Raw genomic sequence first — 18929 nt, 5'->3', positions numbered from 1 at the left:
ACCTCCCATCATCTTACAACCACTGCACACCTCCCACCCTCTGCAACCACTGCCCACCACCTATCCTCCGTCAATCAATGCCCAACTCCTATCCTTTGACAACTACTGCCCACCTCCCATCCTCTGAAACCCACTACCCACCTCCCATCATCTTACAACCACTGCCCACCTCCCATCATCTTACAACCACTGCCCACCCCCATCCCCTCTAAACAGTTATGTCAGCTGTGTTGGCTGGAGACGCAGCATCAGCGGCCCCGCGAACCCCCCACAGACCTATCTCCCCTGTACTTCTTATTGAGCTTGAAAAGATATACTTCTGGACGCAGGCCTATTTTCTACCTCATACTCCAGCAGAAACAGGGAATGAAGACTGTCCTTCCTCCTTCCTAAATTCATCCACCGTGTACAACGCAGGATAAGCCCCTCATTCCACCCGATGTTCGTGCATCTGTGTCCTTCGTCCTTCCCAGATGCTCCCACTTTGAACCACCCAGGGTGAGGATCTCATTCCACCCGAGGTTCCTGCAGTTGTCCTTCCTCCTTCCCAGATGCTCCCACCCAGGGCCTCAGGGTAAGGATCTCATTCCTCCTAATTTTCCCTTACCACCCGAACACCAGCCTGGCAGAAGATTCCCTTGGGTAGTCTGTTAGCAGATGGTTCACAAATGATCATTTGCCAGATCTGCAGATGGTCTTTCCTACCCCAGGCTTCTCTTACCTGCATCTCACAGGCTACATTGAGGGTCACTCTTCACTCTGCTTCAACCAATGTCCACACAATGTGGCAAAATATTTGAGACACATCTGTGAGTGTGCAAACAAATGGGCGTTCACTACCAGCAGTTAAATTAGAAGTTCTCCTGATATGATGGGACTTTTTTCCCAGGCTATCATGGTAGAGTGTTTCTGTGATTCTGCACAAGACAGCAGGCTTGAAGATGTTGCAGACGACAATGGTAAGACAACCGAATCCTTAAATTGGGAAGAAAGTTTATAACCATTTTCTGTACATCCTGTTTTCTCACAGTTTAGATGAGGGTGAAGAACAGAGAGGGGTGGATGAGACGTGTTCTATTTTCCACCAAGTCCTGTCACTGCCCACAGCTTGGATATCTTGAGCGCTCCCTAAGTGAGAAGGTGGTGGAGAGCAGAGGGGAGGCACAGGCACATTATATGGATCTGGGTGTCATGCAGGAGGTAGTGGTGAAGGGTCCATTTTGAGAGCAGTCTTGGTTGTGTTCATATGGTCGTTGTTTTCTGGACAGCTACAGCATCACAGATCTATGTTGTAATTGCCTTAAACAGCTTCCTGCATTCAGATCATTAGAGCTCAGACTACTAAACAGTTTCAACAAGAGACCCCCTCTCTAACATATCACAATGTGTCCTCTTTGCAGGATGTGGTCCTTGACAACCGGAAACTCTGGCAGTGGCTGAAAAGGATTTTCAGAGTGAAGCCGGGCAGTAACTACAAAAAGATGCGCATTTCCTTGGAAGCCGATCCTGAGTGGCCCCCGGTGAAGACAGTAGAGTATGCAGACACCAGCAGCAAGGACATCAACTGCAACATGGAGGTCCACAGCAACCCTGTCTTCGACAACGGCGAGACAACCAAAGCCCAAGGCTGGAACCACCAACCAACAACCAAAGCCCGAGGCTGGAACTAACACTTAACAACCAAAGCCTGAGGCTGGAACCCCCACCCAACAACCAAAGCCTGAGGCTGAAACCACCACCTAACAACCAAAGCCCAATGCTGGAACCACCACCCAACAGCCAAAGCCCAATGCTGGAACCACCACCCAACAGCCAAAGCCCAATGCTGGAACCACCACCCAACAACCAAAGCCCAAGGCTGGAACCACCACCCAGCAACCAAAGCCTGAGGCTGGAACCACCACCCAACAACCAAAGCCCGAGGCTGGAACTAACACTTAACATCCAAAGCCTGAGGCTGGAACCCCCACCCAACAACCAAAGCCTGAGGCTGGAACCCCCACCCAACAACCAAAGCCTGAGGCTGGAACCCCCACCCAACAACCAAAGCCTGAGGCTGGAACCACCACCCAACAGCCAAAGCCCAAGGCTGGAAGCACCACCCAACAACCAAAGCCCGAGGCTGGAACCACCACCCAGCAACGGAAGCCTGAGACTGGAACCACCACCCAGCATCGGAAGCTACGTGGTGGACGTTTTTTTTTTGCTTTGGTGACTGTTGAAGGAGTAAACAACACATGTTATGCAGCAATGCAGACCTTTGCAGAGACAGAATATAGTTTGCCCTGCACATGCATTGCAGATAAGATGGAGTATTTTATTCTTGTAGATTACAGTGGCCTCATAGATAAAACCGTGAGTTTTTAAAGTAGGATTGAAGGAATAATTTTAATATTCAATTTGAATCTGAATTTTACATAATGTTTTATTACTGTTCATGTGAGTTAGGTAAAACTCCTCTGTCTCTAGACGTTAACATGATTTGTACTAACCCAGGGATATGTTCCACTATGTGTCATGGGTGCATCTTGGGCACAAGTAATCGTCTGGTATATTGAGTTCTGTTTTCGTGATTTGTGCATCAACTGAGAAGGGATAGGTTTGCTTCACAGAAGCGGCTTCTGGTTTGTATTTCACCAGGGATTGATGGCCTGAGCTCTGCAAGCTGGCGCTTTATTTTATGACTTTCTCATGCTGTCATGCTTCTGCAGACTGCACGCAAGTGAAAGGGTGCCGAGGCCTTCTCTGCCGGTGGTTTATTCTGAAAGGGTTAACCATGATCAGGTGTTTTATACCAGCTAAGAGCAGAGTGTGAGGGATAATGAGGGACTTTGTGCCAGACACTTAGAACGGAGACCCTGCAGAACTGTCCCCCCTTCACTGCTGAAGGCTACTGGGGGACACATTTCGCCTCCTTTCATGAGCTCGCATGCCTGCCAGCCAACACTGACGAGAATAGCAGACACTGGTGTCCTACTGAACACAGGGTGTCTGTTCAGACGCGGTAAGAGGGGGTGAACCATCTTTGAAACCCGAATTAGAGCCCTTCTTTGGTGCTAAGATCACTTCAGTTACCCTGAAAAACGAGGGTGGGATTGTAAACTCGGACATAAAAAATGTTTATTATTTTAGCAATATGTCACAACGCTCTCTGCTTCTCAAGAATCTGGTGAATTTTGCTGCTACTGTATTGTTTATATCCATAGTAGTCTCTTCATATTCTATGCACTAGGAAAGACTTGAGGGTTTTGATTTTAAAAATAAATCTTTATACTGTTTCACAGGCTACATAGTGAGCTTGAGTGTCTCTTTCCATAACGAAAGGGTGTTTAATTTCCACTAATTATCCGGTGACATTTCATAGGAGTGGTCGTTACCAGAAACGCATCTCTCAGATATTAATAAGTGGGGTGCAGGGTGGTTTAAGTCCAGTTGCCTTTCCTTCGCAGGGTGGCACGTCAACAAAGTCCTTAGTGGCAGGGGGTCTACAAAGCCTATCCATGTGCCATGTTCTGGAAAAAAAAATCCAGAAAATAGGTCACTGCCACCCATCTCAGTCAGTCCAGTACACACAGGTCCATTAAACATGTCTGAAATCCACTTGGTACAATCGCATAATCTGCTCCAACTCTCTGATCCCATCAACGCCGCCTCAAACGCATCACGCTCTGCGCTCTGCAGCAAGCAGGCTTGGGATAAAAAAACACGTCTCCAATGATTCTGGATGAGTACCCCTACTGTGAGTGCCCAGAGCACTACCCTCATGATGGCAGTGCCCAGAGCACTACCCTCATGATGGCAGTGCCCAGAACACTACCCTCATGATGGCAGTGCCCAGAGCACTACCCTCATGATGGCAGTGCCCAGAGCACTACCCTCATGATGGCAGTGCCCAGAACACTACCCTCATGATGGCAGTGCCCAGAGCACTACCCTCATGATGGCAGTGCCCAGAGCACTACCCTCATGATGGCTGTACCCAGAGCACTACCCTCATGATGGCAGTGCCCAGAGCACTACCCTCATGATTACAGTGTCCAGAGCACTACCCTCATGATGGCAGTGCCCAGAGCACTACCCTCATGATTACAGTGCCCAGAGCACTACCCTCATGATGGCACTGCCCAGAGCACTACCCTCATGATTACAGTGCCCAGAGCACTACCCTCATGATTACAGTGTCCAGAGCACTACCCTCATGATGGCAGTGCCCAGAGCACTACCCTCATGATTACAGTGCCCAGAGCACTACCCTCATGATGGCAGTGCCCAGAGCACTACCCTCATGATGGCTGTACCCAGAGCACTACCCTCATGATGGCTGTACCCAGAGCACTACCCTCATGATGGCAGTGCCCAGAGCACTACCCTCATGATGGCAGTGTCCAGAGCACTACCCTCATGATGGCACTGCCCAGAGCACTACCCTCATGATGGCAGTGCCCAGAGCACTACCCTCATGATGGCACTGATGGCAGTGCCCAGAACACTACCCTCATGATGGCAGTGCCCCGAGCACTGCCCTCATGATGGCAGTGCCCAGAGCACTACCCTCATGATTACAGTGCCCAGAGCACTACCCTCATGATTACAGTGCCCAGAGCACTACCCTCATGGTGGCAGTGCCCAGAGCACTACCCTCATGATGGCAGTGCCCAGAGCACTACCCTCATGATGGCAGTGTCCAGAGCACTACCCTCATGATGGCACTGCCCAGAGCACTACCCTCATGATGGCAGTGCCCAGAGCACTACCCTCATGATGGCACTGCCCAGAGCACTACCCTCATGATGGCAGTGTCCAGAGCACTACCCTCATGATGCCAGTGCCCAGAGCACTACCCTCATGATGGCAGTGCCCAGAGCACTACCCTCATGATGGCAGTGCCCAGAGCACTACCCTCATGATGGCAGTGCCCAGAGCACTACCCTCATGATTACAGTGTCCAGAGCACTACCCTCATGATGGCAGTGTCCAGAGCACTACCCTCATGATGGCACTGCCCAGAGCACTACCCTCATGATGGCACTGCCCAGAGCACTACCCTCATGATGGCAGCGCCCAGAGCACTACCCTCATGATGGCACTGCCCAGAGCACTACCCTCATGATGGCAGTGTCCAGAGCACTACCCTCATGATGGCAGTGCCCAGAGCACTACCCTCATGATGGCACTGCCCAGAGCACTACCCTCATGATTACAGTGCCCAGAGCATTACCCTCATGATTACAGTGCCCAGAGCACTACCCTCATGATGGCTGTACCCAGAGCACTACCCTCATGATGGCAGTGCCCAGAGCACTACCCTCATGATGGCTGTACCCAGAGCACTACCCTCATGATGGCAGTGCCCAGAGCACTACCCTCATGATGGCTGTACCCAGAGCACTACCCTCATGATGGCAGTGTCCAGAGCACTACCCTCATGATGGCAGTGCCCAGAGCACTACCCTCATGATGGCACTGCCCAGAGCACTACCCTCATGATGGCAGTGTCCAGAGCACTACCCTCATGATGCCAGTGCCCAGAGCACTACCCTCATGATGGCAGTGCCCAGAGCACTACCCTCATGATGGCAGTGCCCAGAGCACTACCCTCATGATGGCAGTGCCCAGAGCACTACCCTCATGATTGCAGTGTCCAGAGCACTACCCTCATGATGGCAGTGTCCAGAGCACTACCCTCATGATGGCACTGCCCAGAGCACTACCCTCATGATGGCACTGCCCAGAGCACTACCCTCATGATGGCAGCGCCCAGAGCACTACCCTCATGATGGCACTGCCCAGAGCACTACCCTCATGATGGCAGTGTCCAGAGCACTACCCTCATGATGGCAGTGCCCAGAGCACTACCCTCATGATGGCAGTGCCCAGAGCACTACCCTCATGATGGCAGTGTCCAGAGCACTACCCTCATGATGGCAGTGTCCAGAGCACTACCCTCATGATGGCAGTGCCCCGAGCTCTACCCTCATGATGGCAGTGCCCCGAGCTCTACCCTCATGATGGCAGTGTCCAGAGCACTACCCTCATGATGGCAGTGTCCAGAGCACTACCCTCATGATGGCACTGCCCAGAGCACTACCCTCATGATGGCAGTGCCCAGAGCACTACACTCATGATTACAGTGCCCAGAGCACTACCCTCATGATTACAGTGCCCAGAGCACTACCCTCATGGTGGCAGTGCCCAGAGCACTACCCTCATGATGGCAGTGCCCAGAGCACTACCCTCATGATGGCAGTGTCCAGAGCACTACCCTCATGATGGCACTGCCCAGAGCACTACCCTCATGATGGCAGTGCCCAGAGCACTACCCTCATGATGGCACTGCCCAGAGCACTACCCTCATGATGGCAGTGTCCAGAGCACTACCCTCATGATGCCAGTGCCCAGAGCACTACCCTCATGATGGCAGTGCCCAGAGCACTACCCTCATGATGGCAGTGCCCAGAGCACTACCCTCATGATGGCAGTGCCCAGAGCACTACCCTCATGATTACAGTGTCCAGAGCACTACCCTCATGATGGCAGTGTCCAGAGCACTACCCTCATGATGGCACTGCCCAGAGCACTACCCTCATGATGGCACTGCCCAGAGCACTACCCTCATGATGGCAGCGCCGAGAGCACTACCCTCATGATGGCACTGCCCAGAGCACTACCCTCATGATGGCAGTGTCCAGAGCACTACCCTCATGATGGCAGTGCCCAGAGCACTACCCTCATGATGGCAGTGCCCAGAGCACTACCCTCATGATGGCAGTGTCCAGAGCACTACCCTCATGATGGCAGTGTCCAGAGCACTACCCTCATGATGGCAGTGCCCCGAGCTCTACCCTCATGATGGCAGTGTCCAGAGCACTACCCTCATGATGGCAGTGTCCAGAGCACTACCCTCATGATGGCACTGCCCAGAGCACTACCCTCATGATGGCACTGTCCAGAGCACTACCCTCATGATGGCAGTGCCCAGAGCACTACCCTCATGATTACAGTGCCCAGAGCACTACCCTCATGATGGCAGTGCCCAGAGCACTACCCTCATGATTACAGTGCCCAGAGCACTACCCTCATGATGGCAGTGTCCAGAGCACTACCCTCATGATGGCAGTGCCCAGAGCACTACCCTCATGATTACAGTGCCCAGAGCACTACCCTCATGATGGCAGTGTCCAGAGCACTACCCTCATGATGGCAGTGCCCAGAGCACTACCCTCATGATGGCTGTACCCAGAGCACTACCCTCATGATGGCAGTGCCCAGAGCACTACCCTCATGATGGCAGTGCCCAGAGCACTACCCTCATGATGGCACTGCCCAGAGCACTACCCTCATGATTACAGTGCCCAGAGCACTACCCTCATGATTACAGTGCCCAGAGCACTACCCTCATGATTACAGTGCCCAGAGCACTACCCTCATGATGGCTGTACCCAGAGCACTACCCTCATGATGGCAGTGTCCAGAGCACTACCCTCATGATGGCACTGCCCAGAGCACTACACTCATGATTACAGTGCCCAGAGCACTACCCTCATGATTACAGTGCCCAGAGCACTACCCTCATGGTGGCAGTGCCCAGAGCACTACCCTCATGATGGCAGTGCCCAGAGCACTACCCTCATGATGGCAGTGTCCAGAGCACTACCCTCATGATGGCACTGCCCAGAGCACTACCCTCATGATGGCTGTACCCAGAGCACTACCCTCATGATGGCAGTGCCCAGAGCACTACCCTCATGATGGCAGTGCCCAGAGCACTACACTCATGGTGGCAGTGCCCAGAGCACTACCCTCATGATGGCACTGCCCAGAGCACTACCCTCATGATGGCTGTACCCAGAGCACTACCCTCATGATGGCAGTGCCCAGAGCACTACCCTCATGATGGCAGTGCCCAGAGCACTACACTCATGGTGGCAGTGCCCAGAGCACTACCCTCATGATGGCACTGCCCAGAGCACTACACTCATGATGGCAGTGTCCAGAGCACTACCCTCATGATGGCAGTGTCCAGAGCACTACCCTCATGATGGCTGTACCCAGAGCACTACCCTCATGATGGCAGTGCCCAGAGCACTACCCTCATGATGGCAGTGTCCAGAGCACTACCCTCATGATGGCAGTGCCCCGAGCACTACCCTCATGATTACAGTGTCCAGAGCACTACCCTCATGATGGCATTGCCCAGAGCACTACCCTCATGATGGCAGTGTCCAGAGCACTACCCTCATGATGGCAGTGCCCAGAGCACTACCCTCATGATTACAGTGCCCAGAGCACTACCCTCATAATGGCAGTGCCCCGAGCACTACCCTCATGATGGCAGTGTCCAGAGCACTACCCTCATGGTGGCACTGCCCAGAGCACTACCCTCATAATGGCAGTGTCCAGAGCACTACCCTCATGATGGCAGTGTCCAGAGCACTACCCTCATGATGGCAGTGTCCAGAGCACTACCCTCATGGTGGCACTGCCCAGAGCACTACCCTCATAATGGCAGTGTCCAGAGCACTACCCTCATGATGGCAGTGTCCAGAGCACTACCCTCATGATGGCAGCTTCCAGAGCACTACCCTCATGATGGCGAAAGGCTACTTATTTTACCAGTAGATAAGCAGCACAAGCGCGGTGGCGGCAACATACGGTGTAGTGATCAATAGGAGTGAACAGGCCTGTGTCACTGTAGTAAGGCCTACAGGGCCAAACGTAACGTTCTGGTGCTGCGGACATATTTACGAACATTGTGGTGCAGTGCAGCGCAGCGCAGCAAGTCACCTTGCTGCGCTGCCCGGCATCACAGGGAAACGGCAAAAATGCAACATATTTATCCAATACGACATTGTGGTCCTGTCCCCTTGTGTTGGCACCCATTTTGGCAGCCTAGCGCCAACGAAGGCACCCTGCACCATGGTGCAAGGGTACCTGTGCTGTAGGCAGGATTGGTTTTGTGCAGGAAGCGACAACTGCACCCCTCTAAATGAAGCTTTAAACCTTAATATGTCTAAGATCACCCAGCCTTCTTCTGGCCTCAGAGCAATGGCTAGAGCCCTGCACATGGCAATGTTTCAGAGTATTGGCATCTAAATGAATGAATGTTTCGTATTTGTAAAGCGCTAACAGCCGCCCCAAGGGGATGTCCCGGTGCTGCTCATAGAAGAATATCAGTGCAGCCAGTGTACTCAGATGTAGGAGAAAAGGCTATTATTTGATTATTCTCCACTGATAGGCTGTGTGGATCAGGACTCGGACATTAGGAGATGTTGAGGACAACAAAGTGCAGTTCCCTCAACAGAGGTCTGGATACAATGGCAGCCCCAAGGAGACTCAGCATGGAGGGCCATGATGGTAGCCGAGCAGAGAACAAACCATGAATCAAGAGGCACCCTGTATGGAGGCAGCGTGTATGGAGGCTCGATGGAGGGGCCCTGTATGGAGGCACAACAGAGGCCCCTGTATGGAGGCGCGACGGAGCAGCCCTGTATGGAGGCAAGACAGAGGTGCCCTGAATGGAGGCACGACAGAGGCGCCCTGCATGGAGGCACCACACAGGCGCCCTGCATGGAGGCGCCATGCATGGAGGCTCAATGGAGGCACCCTGTATGGAGGCATTATGAGGCACCCTGTTTGGAGGCGTGACCGAGGTGCCCTGTCTGTAGGGGCCCTTTATGGAGGCACAGCAAAGGCACACTGTATGGAGGCACCCTCTATGGAGGTGCAACAGACGTGCCCTGTATGGAGGTGCGACAGACGTGCCCTGTATGGAAGCGCGACGGAGGAACCCTGTATGGAGGCGTGACGGAGGGGCCCTGCATGGAGGCATGACACATGCGCCCTGTATGGAGGCACGACAGAGGCACCCTGTATGGAGGTACGACAGAGGCACCCTGTATGGAGGCACGACAGAGGCACCCTGTATGGAGGCACGACAGACGCACCCTGTATGGAGGCACAACAGAGGCACCCTGTATGGAGGCACAACAGAGGCACCCTGTATGGAGGCACGACAAAGGCGCCATGTATGGAGGCACGACAAAGGCGCCATGTATGGAGGCACAACAGAGGCACCATGTATGGAGGCTCCCTGTATGGAGGCATGACCGAGGCACCCTGTATGGAGGCGTGACCGAGGCACCCTGTATGTAGGGGCCCTTTATGGAGGCACAGCAAAGGCACATTGTATGGATGCACCCTCTATGGATGTGCAACAGACGTGCCCTGTATGGAGGCGCGACAGAGGAGCCCTGTATGATGCTTGATGGAGGCGCCTTATATGGAGGCTCCATGTACGGAAGCATGGCAGAGGCATCCTGTATGGATGCGCGATGGAGGTGCCCTGTATGGAGGCATGACAAATGCGCCCTGTATGGAGGCATGACAAATGCGCCCTGTATGGAGGCACGACAGAGGCACCCTGTATGGAGGCACAACAGAGGCACCCTGTATGGAGGCACAACAGAGGCACCCTGTATGGAGGCACCCTGTATGGAGGCTCCCTATATGGAGGCTCGATGGATGTGCCCTGTATAGAGGCATGACAGAGGCGCCCTCTACGGAGGCGTGACAGAGGTGCCCTGTATGGAGGGGCCCTGTATGGAGGCACAGCAGAGGCACCCTGTATGGAGGCTTAATGGAGGCACCCTCTACGGAAGAGCAACAGACATGCCCCGTATAAAGGTGCGACAGAGGAGCCCTGTATGGAGGCTTGACGGAGGTGCCCTAAATGTAGGCACCATGTATGGAAGCATGGCAGAGGTACCGCATATGGAGGCGCAATGCAGGTGCCCTGTATGGAGGCGCGACAGAGGGGCCCTTCATGGAGGCGCGACAGAGGGGCCCTGTATGGAGGCTCGACAGAGGGGCCCTGTATGGAGGCGCGACAGAGGGGCCCTGTATGGAGGCGCGACAGAGGGGCCCTGTATGGAGGCGCGACAGAGGGGCCCTGTATGGAGGCTCGACTGAGGCGCCCTGTATGGAGGCTCGACTGAGGCGCCCTGTATGGAGGCTCGACTGAGGCGCCCTGTATGGAGGCTCGACTGAGGCACCCTGTACGGAGGCTCGACTGAGGCGCCCTGTATGGAGGCTCGACTGAGGCGCCCTGTATGGAGGCTCGACTGAGGTGCCCTGTATGGAGGCTCGACTGAGGTGCCCTGTATGGAGGCTCGACTGAGGCGCCCTGTATGGAGGCTCGACTGAGGCGCCCTGTATGGAGGCTCGACTGAGGCGCCCTGTATGGAGGCTCGACTGAGGCGCCCTGTATGGAGGCTCGACTGAGGCGCCCTGTATGGAGGCTCGACGGAGGCAACATGTATGGAGGTGCAACTGAGGTGCCCTGAATGGAGGCTCAACTGAGGTGCCCTGAATGGAGGCTCGACTGAGGCGCCCTGAATGGAGGCTCGACTGAGGCGCCCTGAATGGAGGCTCGACTGAGGCGTTCTCTATAGAGTGTGGACAGAGGCGCCCTGTAGGGAGTTTCGACGGACAAGCCGTGTGAAGGCGCGATGGAGGGTCTTGTATGGAGGGGCCCTGTATGGAGGCTCGACGGAGGTGCCATGTATGGAGGTGCGACATAGGTGCCCTGTATGGAAGTGTGACGGAGACACTCTGTATGGAGGCACAGCAGAGTCACCCTGAGTGGAGGCTCGATGGAGGTGCCCTGTATGGACGCATGATGGAGGTGCCCTGTATGGAGGCGCAACAGAGGTGCCCTGTACCAAGGTGCGATGGAGCCGCCCTGTATGGAAGCGCAACGGAGCAGCCCTGTATGGAGGCAAGACAGAAGCATCTTGCATGGAGGCTCACTGTATGGAGGCATGACAGAGGCACCCTATATGGAGGCTTGACAGAGGTGCCATGTATGGAGGCGCCATGTATTGAGGCTCAACTGAGGCACCCTGTATGGAGGTTCGAGTGAGGCACACTGTTTGGAGGCTCGACGGAGGCAACCTGTATGGAGGTGCAACAGAGGTGCCCTGTATGGAGGCGCAACAGAGGCGGCCTGTATGGAGGCTCGACTGAGGCGTCCTCTATGGAGGCACAACAGAGGCACCCTGTATGGAGATGTGACAGAGGCACCCTGTATGGAGTCTCGACAGAGGCGCCCAGTATCGAGTCTTGACAAAGGTGCCCTGTATGGAGTCTCGATGGAGGAGCCCTGTATGAAGGCACGATGGAGGGGTGCTTTATGGGGGGTGTTAGAAAGGATAGACGGACCGGGAGGGTCGGCCGGGGTCAGGAGGAGAGGTCTCCGGGGAGAGCCGTCTCCAGCGATCGTACAGACAAGTAACTTTCCCCCCCCACAGACGGATACCACACACGGATAAGGTTCAGGGTTCTTTATAAGCACTTCTTAGGGTACGGTTGAATGGTACAAGGAGGTCTGGACTCAGGGGTCCCCTCGATTCAAGTCTCTCAAAGCAGGGTAAGGGGTAGCGGGACAGTCTGTCTACCAGTCAGGTAGTTTGGATGAGATGATGATTAGCTCACAATCCTCGAGCTTAGTTGGTACGGGGCGCGGCAGCGCCAGCAGGTCCCGGTGGAGATGGTCGGTACACGGTCCGCGGTAGCACCAGCAGGTCCCGGAAAGATGGTCGATGTACGGTCCGCGGCAGCGCCAGCAGGTCCCGGTGAGGATGGTCGTTACAACGGGCCGCGGCAGCGCCAGCAGGTCCCGACGAGGATGGATGTTGTAGAAGGCCGCGGCAGCGCCAGCAGGCAGGACGATGGTTCACAAGAGCGGGCTACGGCAGCGCCAGTAGTCCGTCAAGGCTGAGTTCTCTCGGTGTCTCTCGACTCCAGGATACAACTGCCTTCCTGCTCTGGAGCTGCCCCAGTTATAGGTCTGGCGCCCTTTGATGTCCGGACCCTCGCACTTGGAGGTCGGGAGGTCCGGGATGAGGGAGTCCAGACACCCAGCAGGGGGGTGGAGCCAGCGCCCGGGGGAGCTGGGGGGCGATCGGCACCTGGCGGGGGAGAGCCATCGACACTTCTTTCTCCCATCGACCTGCCAAGTGGTCCGTTCACCTCCTGGGTGGATGGTGGTGCCGGGATGTCGGGGCCTGGCCAGGCCCAGGGTTAGGGTCGAGCTGAGGCCACGCGGCCTCGTGGTCAAGTGTCCAAGATGGCGGCCGGGCCGGGCGAGGGAGCCGGTAGTGGTTCGGCCCCATGATACAGAGAGGTCCGGGGGCCGGAGTCCCGTCTGGGGACGGGGTGCGGGTTGTTTCTGTGGGTAACACCTGGAGGGCCGGGGCTCGGGCCCTGTCGTGCGGGGAGGGAGCAAGCCCTTCGTGTGGCCTGTCCAACATGCGTCCCCCCCAGCTGAAGGCGGGGAGAGTCACCCATCTCCTTGGGGACTCTCTTCGTCGAGGCGGAAAAAGCGGGACAGGCCATCCGCGTTGGCGTGGTCTTGGCCGGGCCGGTGCTCCACAGTGAAGTCCATTCCCTGCAGGGAAATGGACCAGCGCAAGAGTTTTGGGTTCTCTCCCCGCATCTGCATCAGCCACTGCAGGGGTCGATGGTCGGTTTGTACCCGGAAGTGGGTACCGAAGAGATAAGGCCGGAGCTTTTTGAGGGCCCACACCACTGCGAAGGCCTCCCTCTCAATGGTGCTCCAGCGCTGTTCTCGGGCCAGGAGACGTCGACTGATGAAGGCCACCGGCTGGTCATGACCCTCTGGGTTTAACTGAGAAAGGACGGCTCCGATGCCGTGGTCGGAGGCGTCGGTCTGTACTACGAATTCCCGACTGTAATCGGGGGCCTGGAGCACAGGGGCGGTGCACAGGGCGGCCTTCAGTTTCTCGAAGGCCGCTTGACAATCGGGGGTCCAGTTAATCCGCTTCGGCTGGTTCTTGGACGTGAGACCCGTGAGGGGCCCCACGATGCTGCCATAGTCTTTCACGAACCGCCGGTAGTAGCCGGTGAGCCCCAAGAAGGCTCGGACCTCGGTCTGGGTGACGGGGGGCTGCCAGGACTGGATGGCAGCAATCTTAAGTTGTAGCGGGGCCACCAGCCCGCTTCCCACTTGGTGCCCAAGGTAGGTCACAGACACTTGGCCAATTTGGCACTTGCCGGCCTTAATTGTGAGGCCGGCCCGCTGGAGGGCCTGTAGGACCTCGTGGAGGTGACGGAGGTGGTCGGGCCAGTGGCGGCTGTATACAGCGATATCGTCCAGATAGGCAGCGCTGAACTCTTCGAGCCCCGCCAAGACCTGGTTCACGAGGCGTTGAAACGTGGCGGGGGCATTTTTCATGCCGAAGGGCATGACCTTGAATTGGTAGTGGCCATCGGGGGTAGAGAAGGCTGACCGTTCCTGAGCCCTGGGTGTGAGGCCGATCTGCCAGTAGCCCGCTGTTAGGTCGAAGATACTAAGGTAGCGGGCGGCCCCCAGCCGGTCGATCAGCTCGTCTGCTCGGGGAATCGGATGAGCGTCGGTCCGGGTGACAGCGTTCAAGCCCCGGTAGTCGACGCAGAATCTCAGTTCAGGTGCGGTGCCGGGGGCAGCGGCTTTGGGAACCAATACCACCGGACTGGCCCAGGGACTGTCCGAGGGCTCGATGACCCCGATTGTGAGCATCTTGGCCACTTCCTCCTGTATGCAGGCCCGTACCCGATCTGGTACGCGGTAGGCCCGGTGTCGGACAGGGGGGCTGTCCCCGGTGTCCACGTCGTGCAAACACCAAGGGGTGACCCCGGGGGTGAGGGAGAACAGTGTAGCGAACAGCAGCAGGAGGTTTCGGCAGCCCTGGCGTTGCTCCGAAGTGAGGGCGTCAGATAGCCGGACCCCGTCCACGGAGCCGTCATTCTCCTGAGTCTTCAGAAGATCCGGAAGGGGTTCGGTGTCTTCCTCTGCCCCACTGTCCGTAGCCATCAGGAGGCTGAGTTCTGAGCGCACAAAGTGTGGTTTGAGTCGGTTGGTGTGGAGGACCCGGAGGGGGTTCCGGGAGGTCCCCAGGTCGATGAGGTAAGTGACGGGGCTTTTGCGCTCGACCACTTTGAAGGGCCCCGTCCACTTATCCTGCAAGGCACATGGTTCGGTGGGGGACATCACCCATACTTGTTGCCCAGGCTCGAACTCAACGGAGGAGGCATTGTGATCATACCACCTCTTCATGTCCTCCTGGCTGGCCTCGAGGTTCGCCTTGGCCATCCCTCTGAAGCGCCGGGTCTGATTGCGTAGGGCCAGGATGTAGTTGAAGACGTCTGGAGGGGTCTTCAGGGGGGCCATCTCCCAACCTTCTTTTACTAGGCTGAGGGGCCCTCGCACAGGGTGCCCGTACAGGAGTTCGAAAGGGCTAAAACCGAGGGACTTCTGGGGAACTTCTCGGTAGGCGAAGAGGAGGCACGGGAGTAGTACATCCCACTGGCGACGGAGGGGCTCTTCCAATCCCCCAATCATCCCCTTGAGGGTGCGGTTAAAACGCTCCACTAGTCCGTTCCCTTGGGGGTGATAGGGGGTCGTGAATCTGTAGGTGACCCCGCATTGTTGCCAGAGGGACTTCATGTATTTGGATATAAAGTTCGTGCCTCGGTCGCTGACGACTTCTCGGGGGAAGCCTACCCGGGAGAAGATCCCCATTAGGGCCCGGCCAACCACCGGAGCTGTCACGGTTCGTAGGGGCACCGCCTCGGGGTAGCGGGTGGCATGGTCCACCAGTACTAAGATGAACCTGTGTCCTTGTGCCGTGCGGGGGTCCAGAGGCCCCACGATGTCTATCCCCACCCTCTCGAACGGGGTGGTGACCACAGGGAAGGGTTGCAGAGGGGCTTTCAGCTTCCGACCACTCTTCCCGCTGGCTTGGCATGTGGGGCAAGATCGGCAGTGGTTCAGGACGTCGTTCCTCATTTTCGGCCAGAAAAAGTGGGTCACTAGGCGGCTGTACGTTTTATCCTGGCCCAGGTGTCCAGCCAGGGGGACATCGTGGGCCAGGTTGAGCAGAAAGTCTCTGAAGCGGAGAGGTACCACCAGTACTCGACCGGCCCCCAGCTCGGCGATTCTTTGCTCGCTGTATAGCAGGTCGTTATCCCAGTAGACCCAGTGAGTTCCGGTGGAGTCCCCTGCGTTCTGGGCGCTGGCTTGTTGGCGGAGTCCCTCGAGGGAGGGACAGGTCTTTTGTTCCTGGCGGAACTGTTCTTGGGTGGGCCCCCCTTCTTGACGCCACTGAGCCAGGTCAGGAAGGTCCTGGGGTTGCGCGTCCCCTTCGGTCGTCGGGTCTGGGAGGCTGGCCTCGTCGTTGTCTTCTACTGGGGCAACCGGGGGCGGAGGTGCTGGCCATTCTGGTTCTTCTGATCGAGGGACGGCACGGGCGGCCATGGACCGGGTGGTTATGCAGGCCCAATCCGGGAGGCCCAGCATCCCCAGGTGCTCTCTTCTCTCAACGGTGGCCCACGGGGAACTCTCTAGGTCATTCCCCAGGAGGCAGTCCACGGGGGCATCGTCCCGGACCGTCACCTTCAACAGGCCGGAGACCCCTCCCCATTCGAATGGGACGCAGGCCATTTGACACATACTTTCAGAGTTGTCTGCCGAGCGGACGGGGCAGAGAATGTTCGGCAGGATCTGCTCGGGCTTCACCAGGTGACAGCGGACGGCCGTCACACTGGCGCCTGTGTCACGCAAGGCCTCGGCTCGCTGTCCATTAATGGTCACCCACTGACCGTATTTCCTGGTGTTAGCGGGTAGGGGAGCCCGCGGGACCATGTCTCTTCCCCCTAAGCATGCCAGGACCATGGCGGCCGGTTCCCACTCTTGCGGGGCCGGCTCATACTCCTCTGGTTCCTTGTTGGACAGGCCACACGAAGGGCTTGCTCCCTCCCCGCACGACAGGGCCCGAGCTCCGGCCCACCAGGCATAACCCACGAAAAGCACCCGTACCCCGTCTCCCGACGGATCTTCTGCCCTCGGACCTCTACTCATCACGGGGCCCAGCCCCACCGGCTCCCCCGGCCGGTTCAAGCCGCCATCTTGGGCCCTGCACCACGAGGCCGCGTGGCCTCGCCCCGACCCTAACCCCGGGCCTGACCGGCCCCGACATCCCGGCACCACCATCCACCCGGGAGGTGAGCGGACCACTTGGCAGGTCAATGGGAGGACGAAGTGTCAAGAGCTCTTCCCCCGCCAGGTGCCGATCGCCTCCAACTCCCCCAGGCGCTGGCTCCACCCCCTGCTGGGTGTCTGGACACCTTCATCCCGGGCCCTCCGACCTCCAAGTGCGAGGGTCCGGACATCAAAGAGCGCCTGCCCTATAACTGGGGCAACTCCGGAGCAGGAAGGCAATTGTATCCTGGAGTCGAGAGACACCGAGAGAACTCAGCCTTGACGGACTACTGGCGCTGCCGTAGCCCGCTCTTGTGAACCATCGTCCTGCCTGCTGGCGCTGCCGCGGCCTTCTACAACATCCATCCTCGTCGGGACCTGCTGGCGCTGCCGCGGCCCGTTGTAACGACCATCCTCACCGGGACCTGCTGGCGCTGCCGCGGACCGTACATCGACCATCTTTCCGGGACCTGCTGGCGCTGCCGCGGCCCGTTGTAACGACCATCCTCACCGGGACCTGCTGGCGCTGCCGCGGACCGTCCATCGACCATCTTTCCGGGACCTGCTGGCGCTGCCGCGGCCCGCACCAACTAAGCTCGAGGATTGTGAGCTAATCATCATCTCATCCAAACTACCTGACTGGTAGACAGACTGTCCCGCTACCCCTTACCCTGCTTTGAGAGACTTGAATCGAGGGGACCCCTGAGTCCAGACCTCCTTGTACCATTCAACCGTACCTTAAGAAGTGCTTATAAAGAACACTGAACCTTATCCGTGTGTGGTATCTGTCTGTGGGGGGGGAAGTTACTTGTCTGTACGATCTCTGGAGACGGCTCTCCCCGGAGACCTCTCCTCCTGACCCCGGCCGACCCTCCCGGTCCGTCTATCCTTTCTAACATTGGTGGCCAGCGGCGAGATCCGAATCAACGCGTAATCGTACAGAGAGTAGCTCACCCCACGACAACAACACGATGTCAGCCAAAGATAGCAACTCCACCGAGAAATTCCAAATGGATAAATTAGAAGAATACAACCACCGCGAACTGAGACAATTCTGCATAGAACTTGGCATTGCTACCACCGGCCTGAGTACCAAAGATGATCTAAAGCACGCCCTAGAGTCGTGGACAGAAACTGGGGTCGCCGGACCCTCCGACCAAAGCAGCATCACACCAGAGGGGAACGCCACGGCTCCCGGGGAACGGGCCTCTCGCAGGAGGAGATCCGAGAAAGAGAAAGAACCAGATTGCACGAGTTGGAAATGGCACGACTCAAGATGGATGGGGAACTCAAGTTAGCTGAACAGAAACTCAACCTCGAGCACATGCGGCTCCGAGATGAACGAGAAGAGAAGCAGAGACAGAGAGAGCTGGAGGAGAAAAAAATAACGCTCGAGCACGAGCGCAAACTGGCCGAAATAGAACTTCGGAAACAGAATAAAGAACTGGGGGTGCCTGAGCGACCACACACCCCGGGGCCAATCGAGAAAAAAGTCCACATCCCCAAGGATGTTGTCCGCGAGTATGTCCGAGAAGACGACATACAACAGTGGTTTAAAGCCTACGAGATCGCCATGACCTCCCACCGGATCGACCGGAGTGATTGGGGAGCCGGACTCTGGGGGAGGTTTATCAACGAGGGGCGCGATGCCCTACTGCAGCTCCCAGATCACCAAATGTCGTCCTACGACCACATGAAGGCTGCCCTCCTCACCCGCTACGGCCTCACACCCGAGATGTACCGCCAGAGGTTCAGAGATTGCACCCGGATCCCAGGTACAACTTGGGTAGAATACGTGAACTATTTCAGCCGTGCCTTCGAGGGTTGGATAAAGGGGAGCCAGGTCACCACCTACGAACAACTCTTTAACCTGATGGTATGGGAGCACCTG

The 18929-nt window shown here is 56.8% G+C and overlaps 1 protein-coding gene across 1 annotated transcript in view; it reads left to right on the top strand.

Moving 5' to 3' along the window:
* The window catches only part of LOC146788631 (putative cation-transporting ATPase 13A4), a 404095-nt gene extending 400814 nt beyond the window's left edge, over positions 1-3281 (top strand). The window contains exon 30 of the mRNA XM_085635803.1: positions 1401-3281. Within this exon, the coding sequence (XP_085491929.1) occupies positions 1401-1670 (270 nt within the window). The 3' untranslated portion in view covers positions 1671-3281. The remainder of the gene's footprint in view (positions 1-1400) is intronic.
* The last annotated feature ends 15648 nt before the right edge of the window (positions 3282-18929 follow it).

This window comes from Triturus cristatus, chromosome 11, assembly GCF_964204655.1.
Source record: "Triturus cristatus chromosome 11, aTriCri1.1, whole genome shotgun sequence".
NCBI classification, from domain to species: domain Eukaryota; kingdom Metazoa; phylum Chordata; class Amphibia; order Caudata; family Salamandridae; genus Triturus; species Triturus cristatus.
The sequence above is the reverse complement of the archived record's forward strand: the minus strand, read 5'-3'. Positions and strand labels throughout refer to the sequence as shown.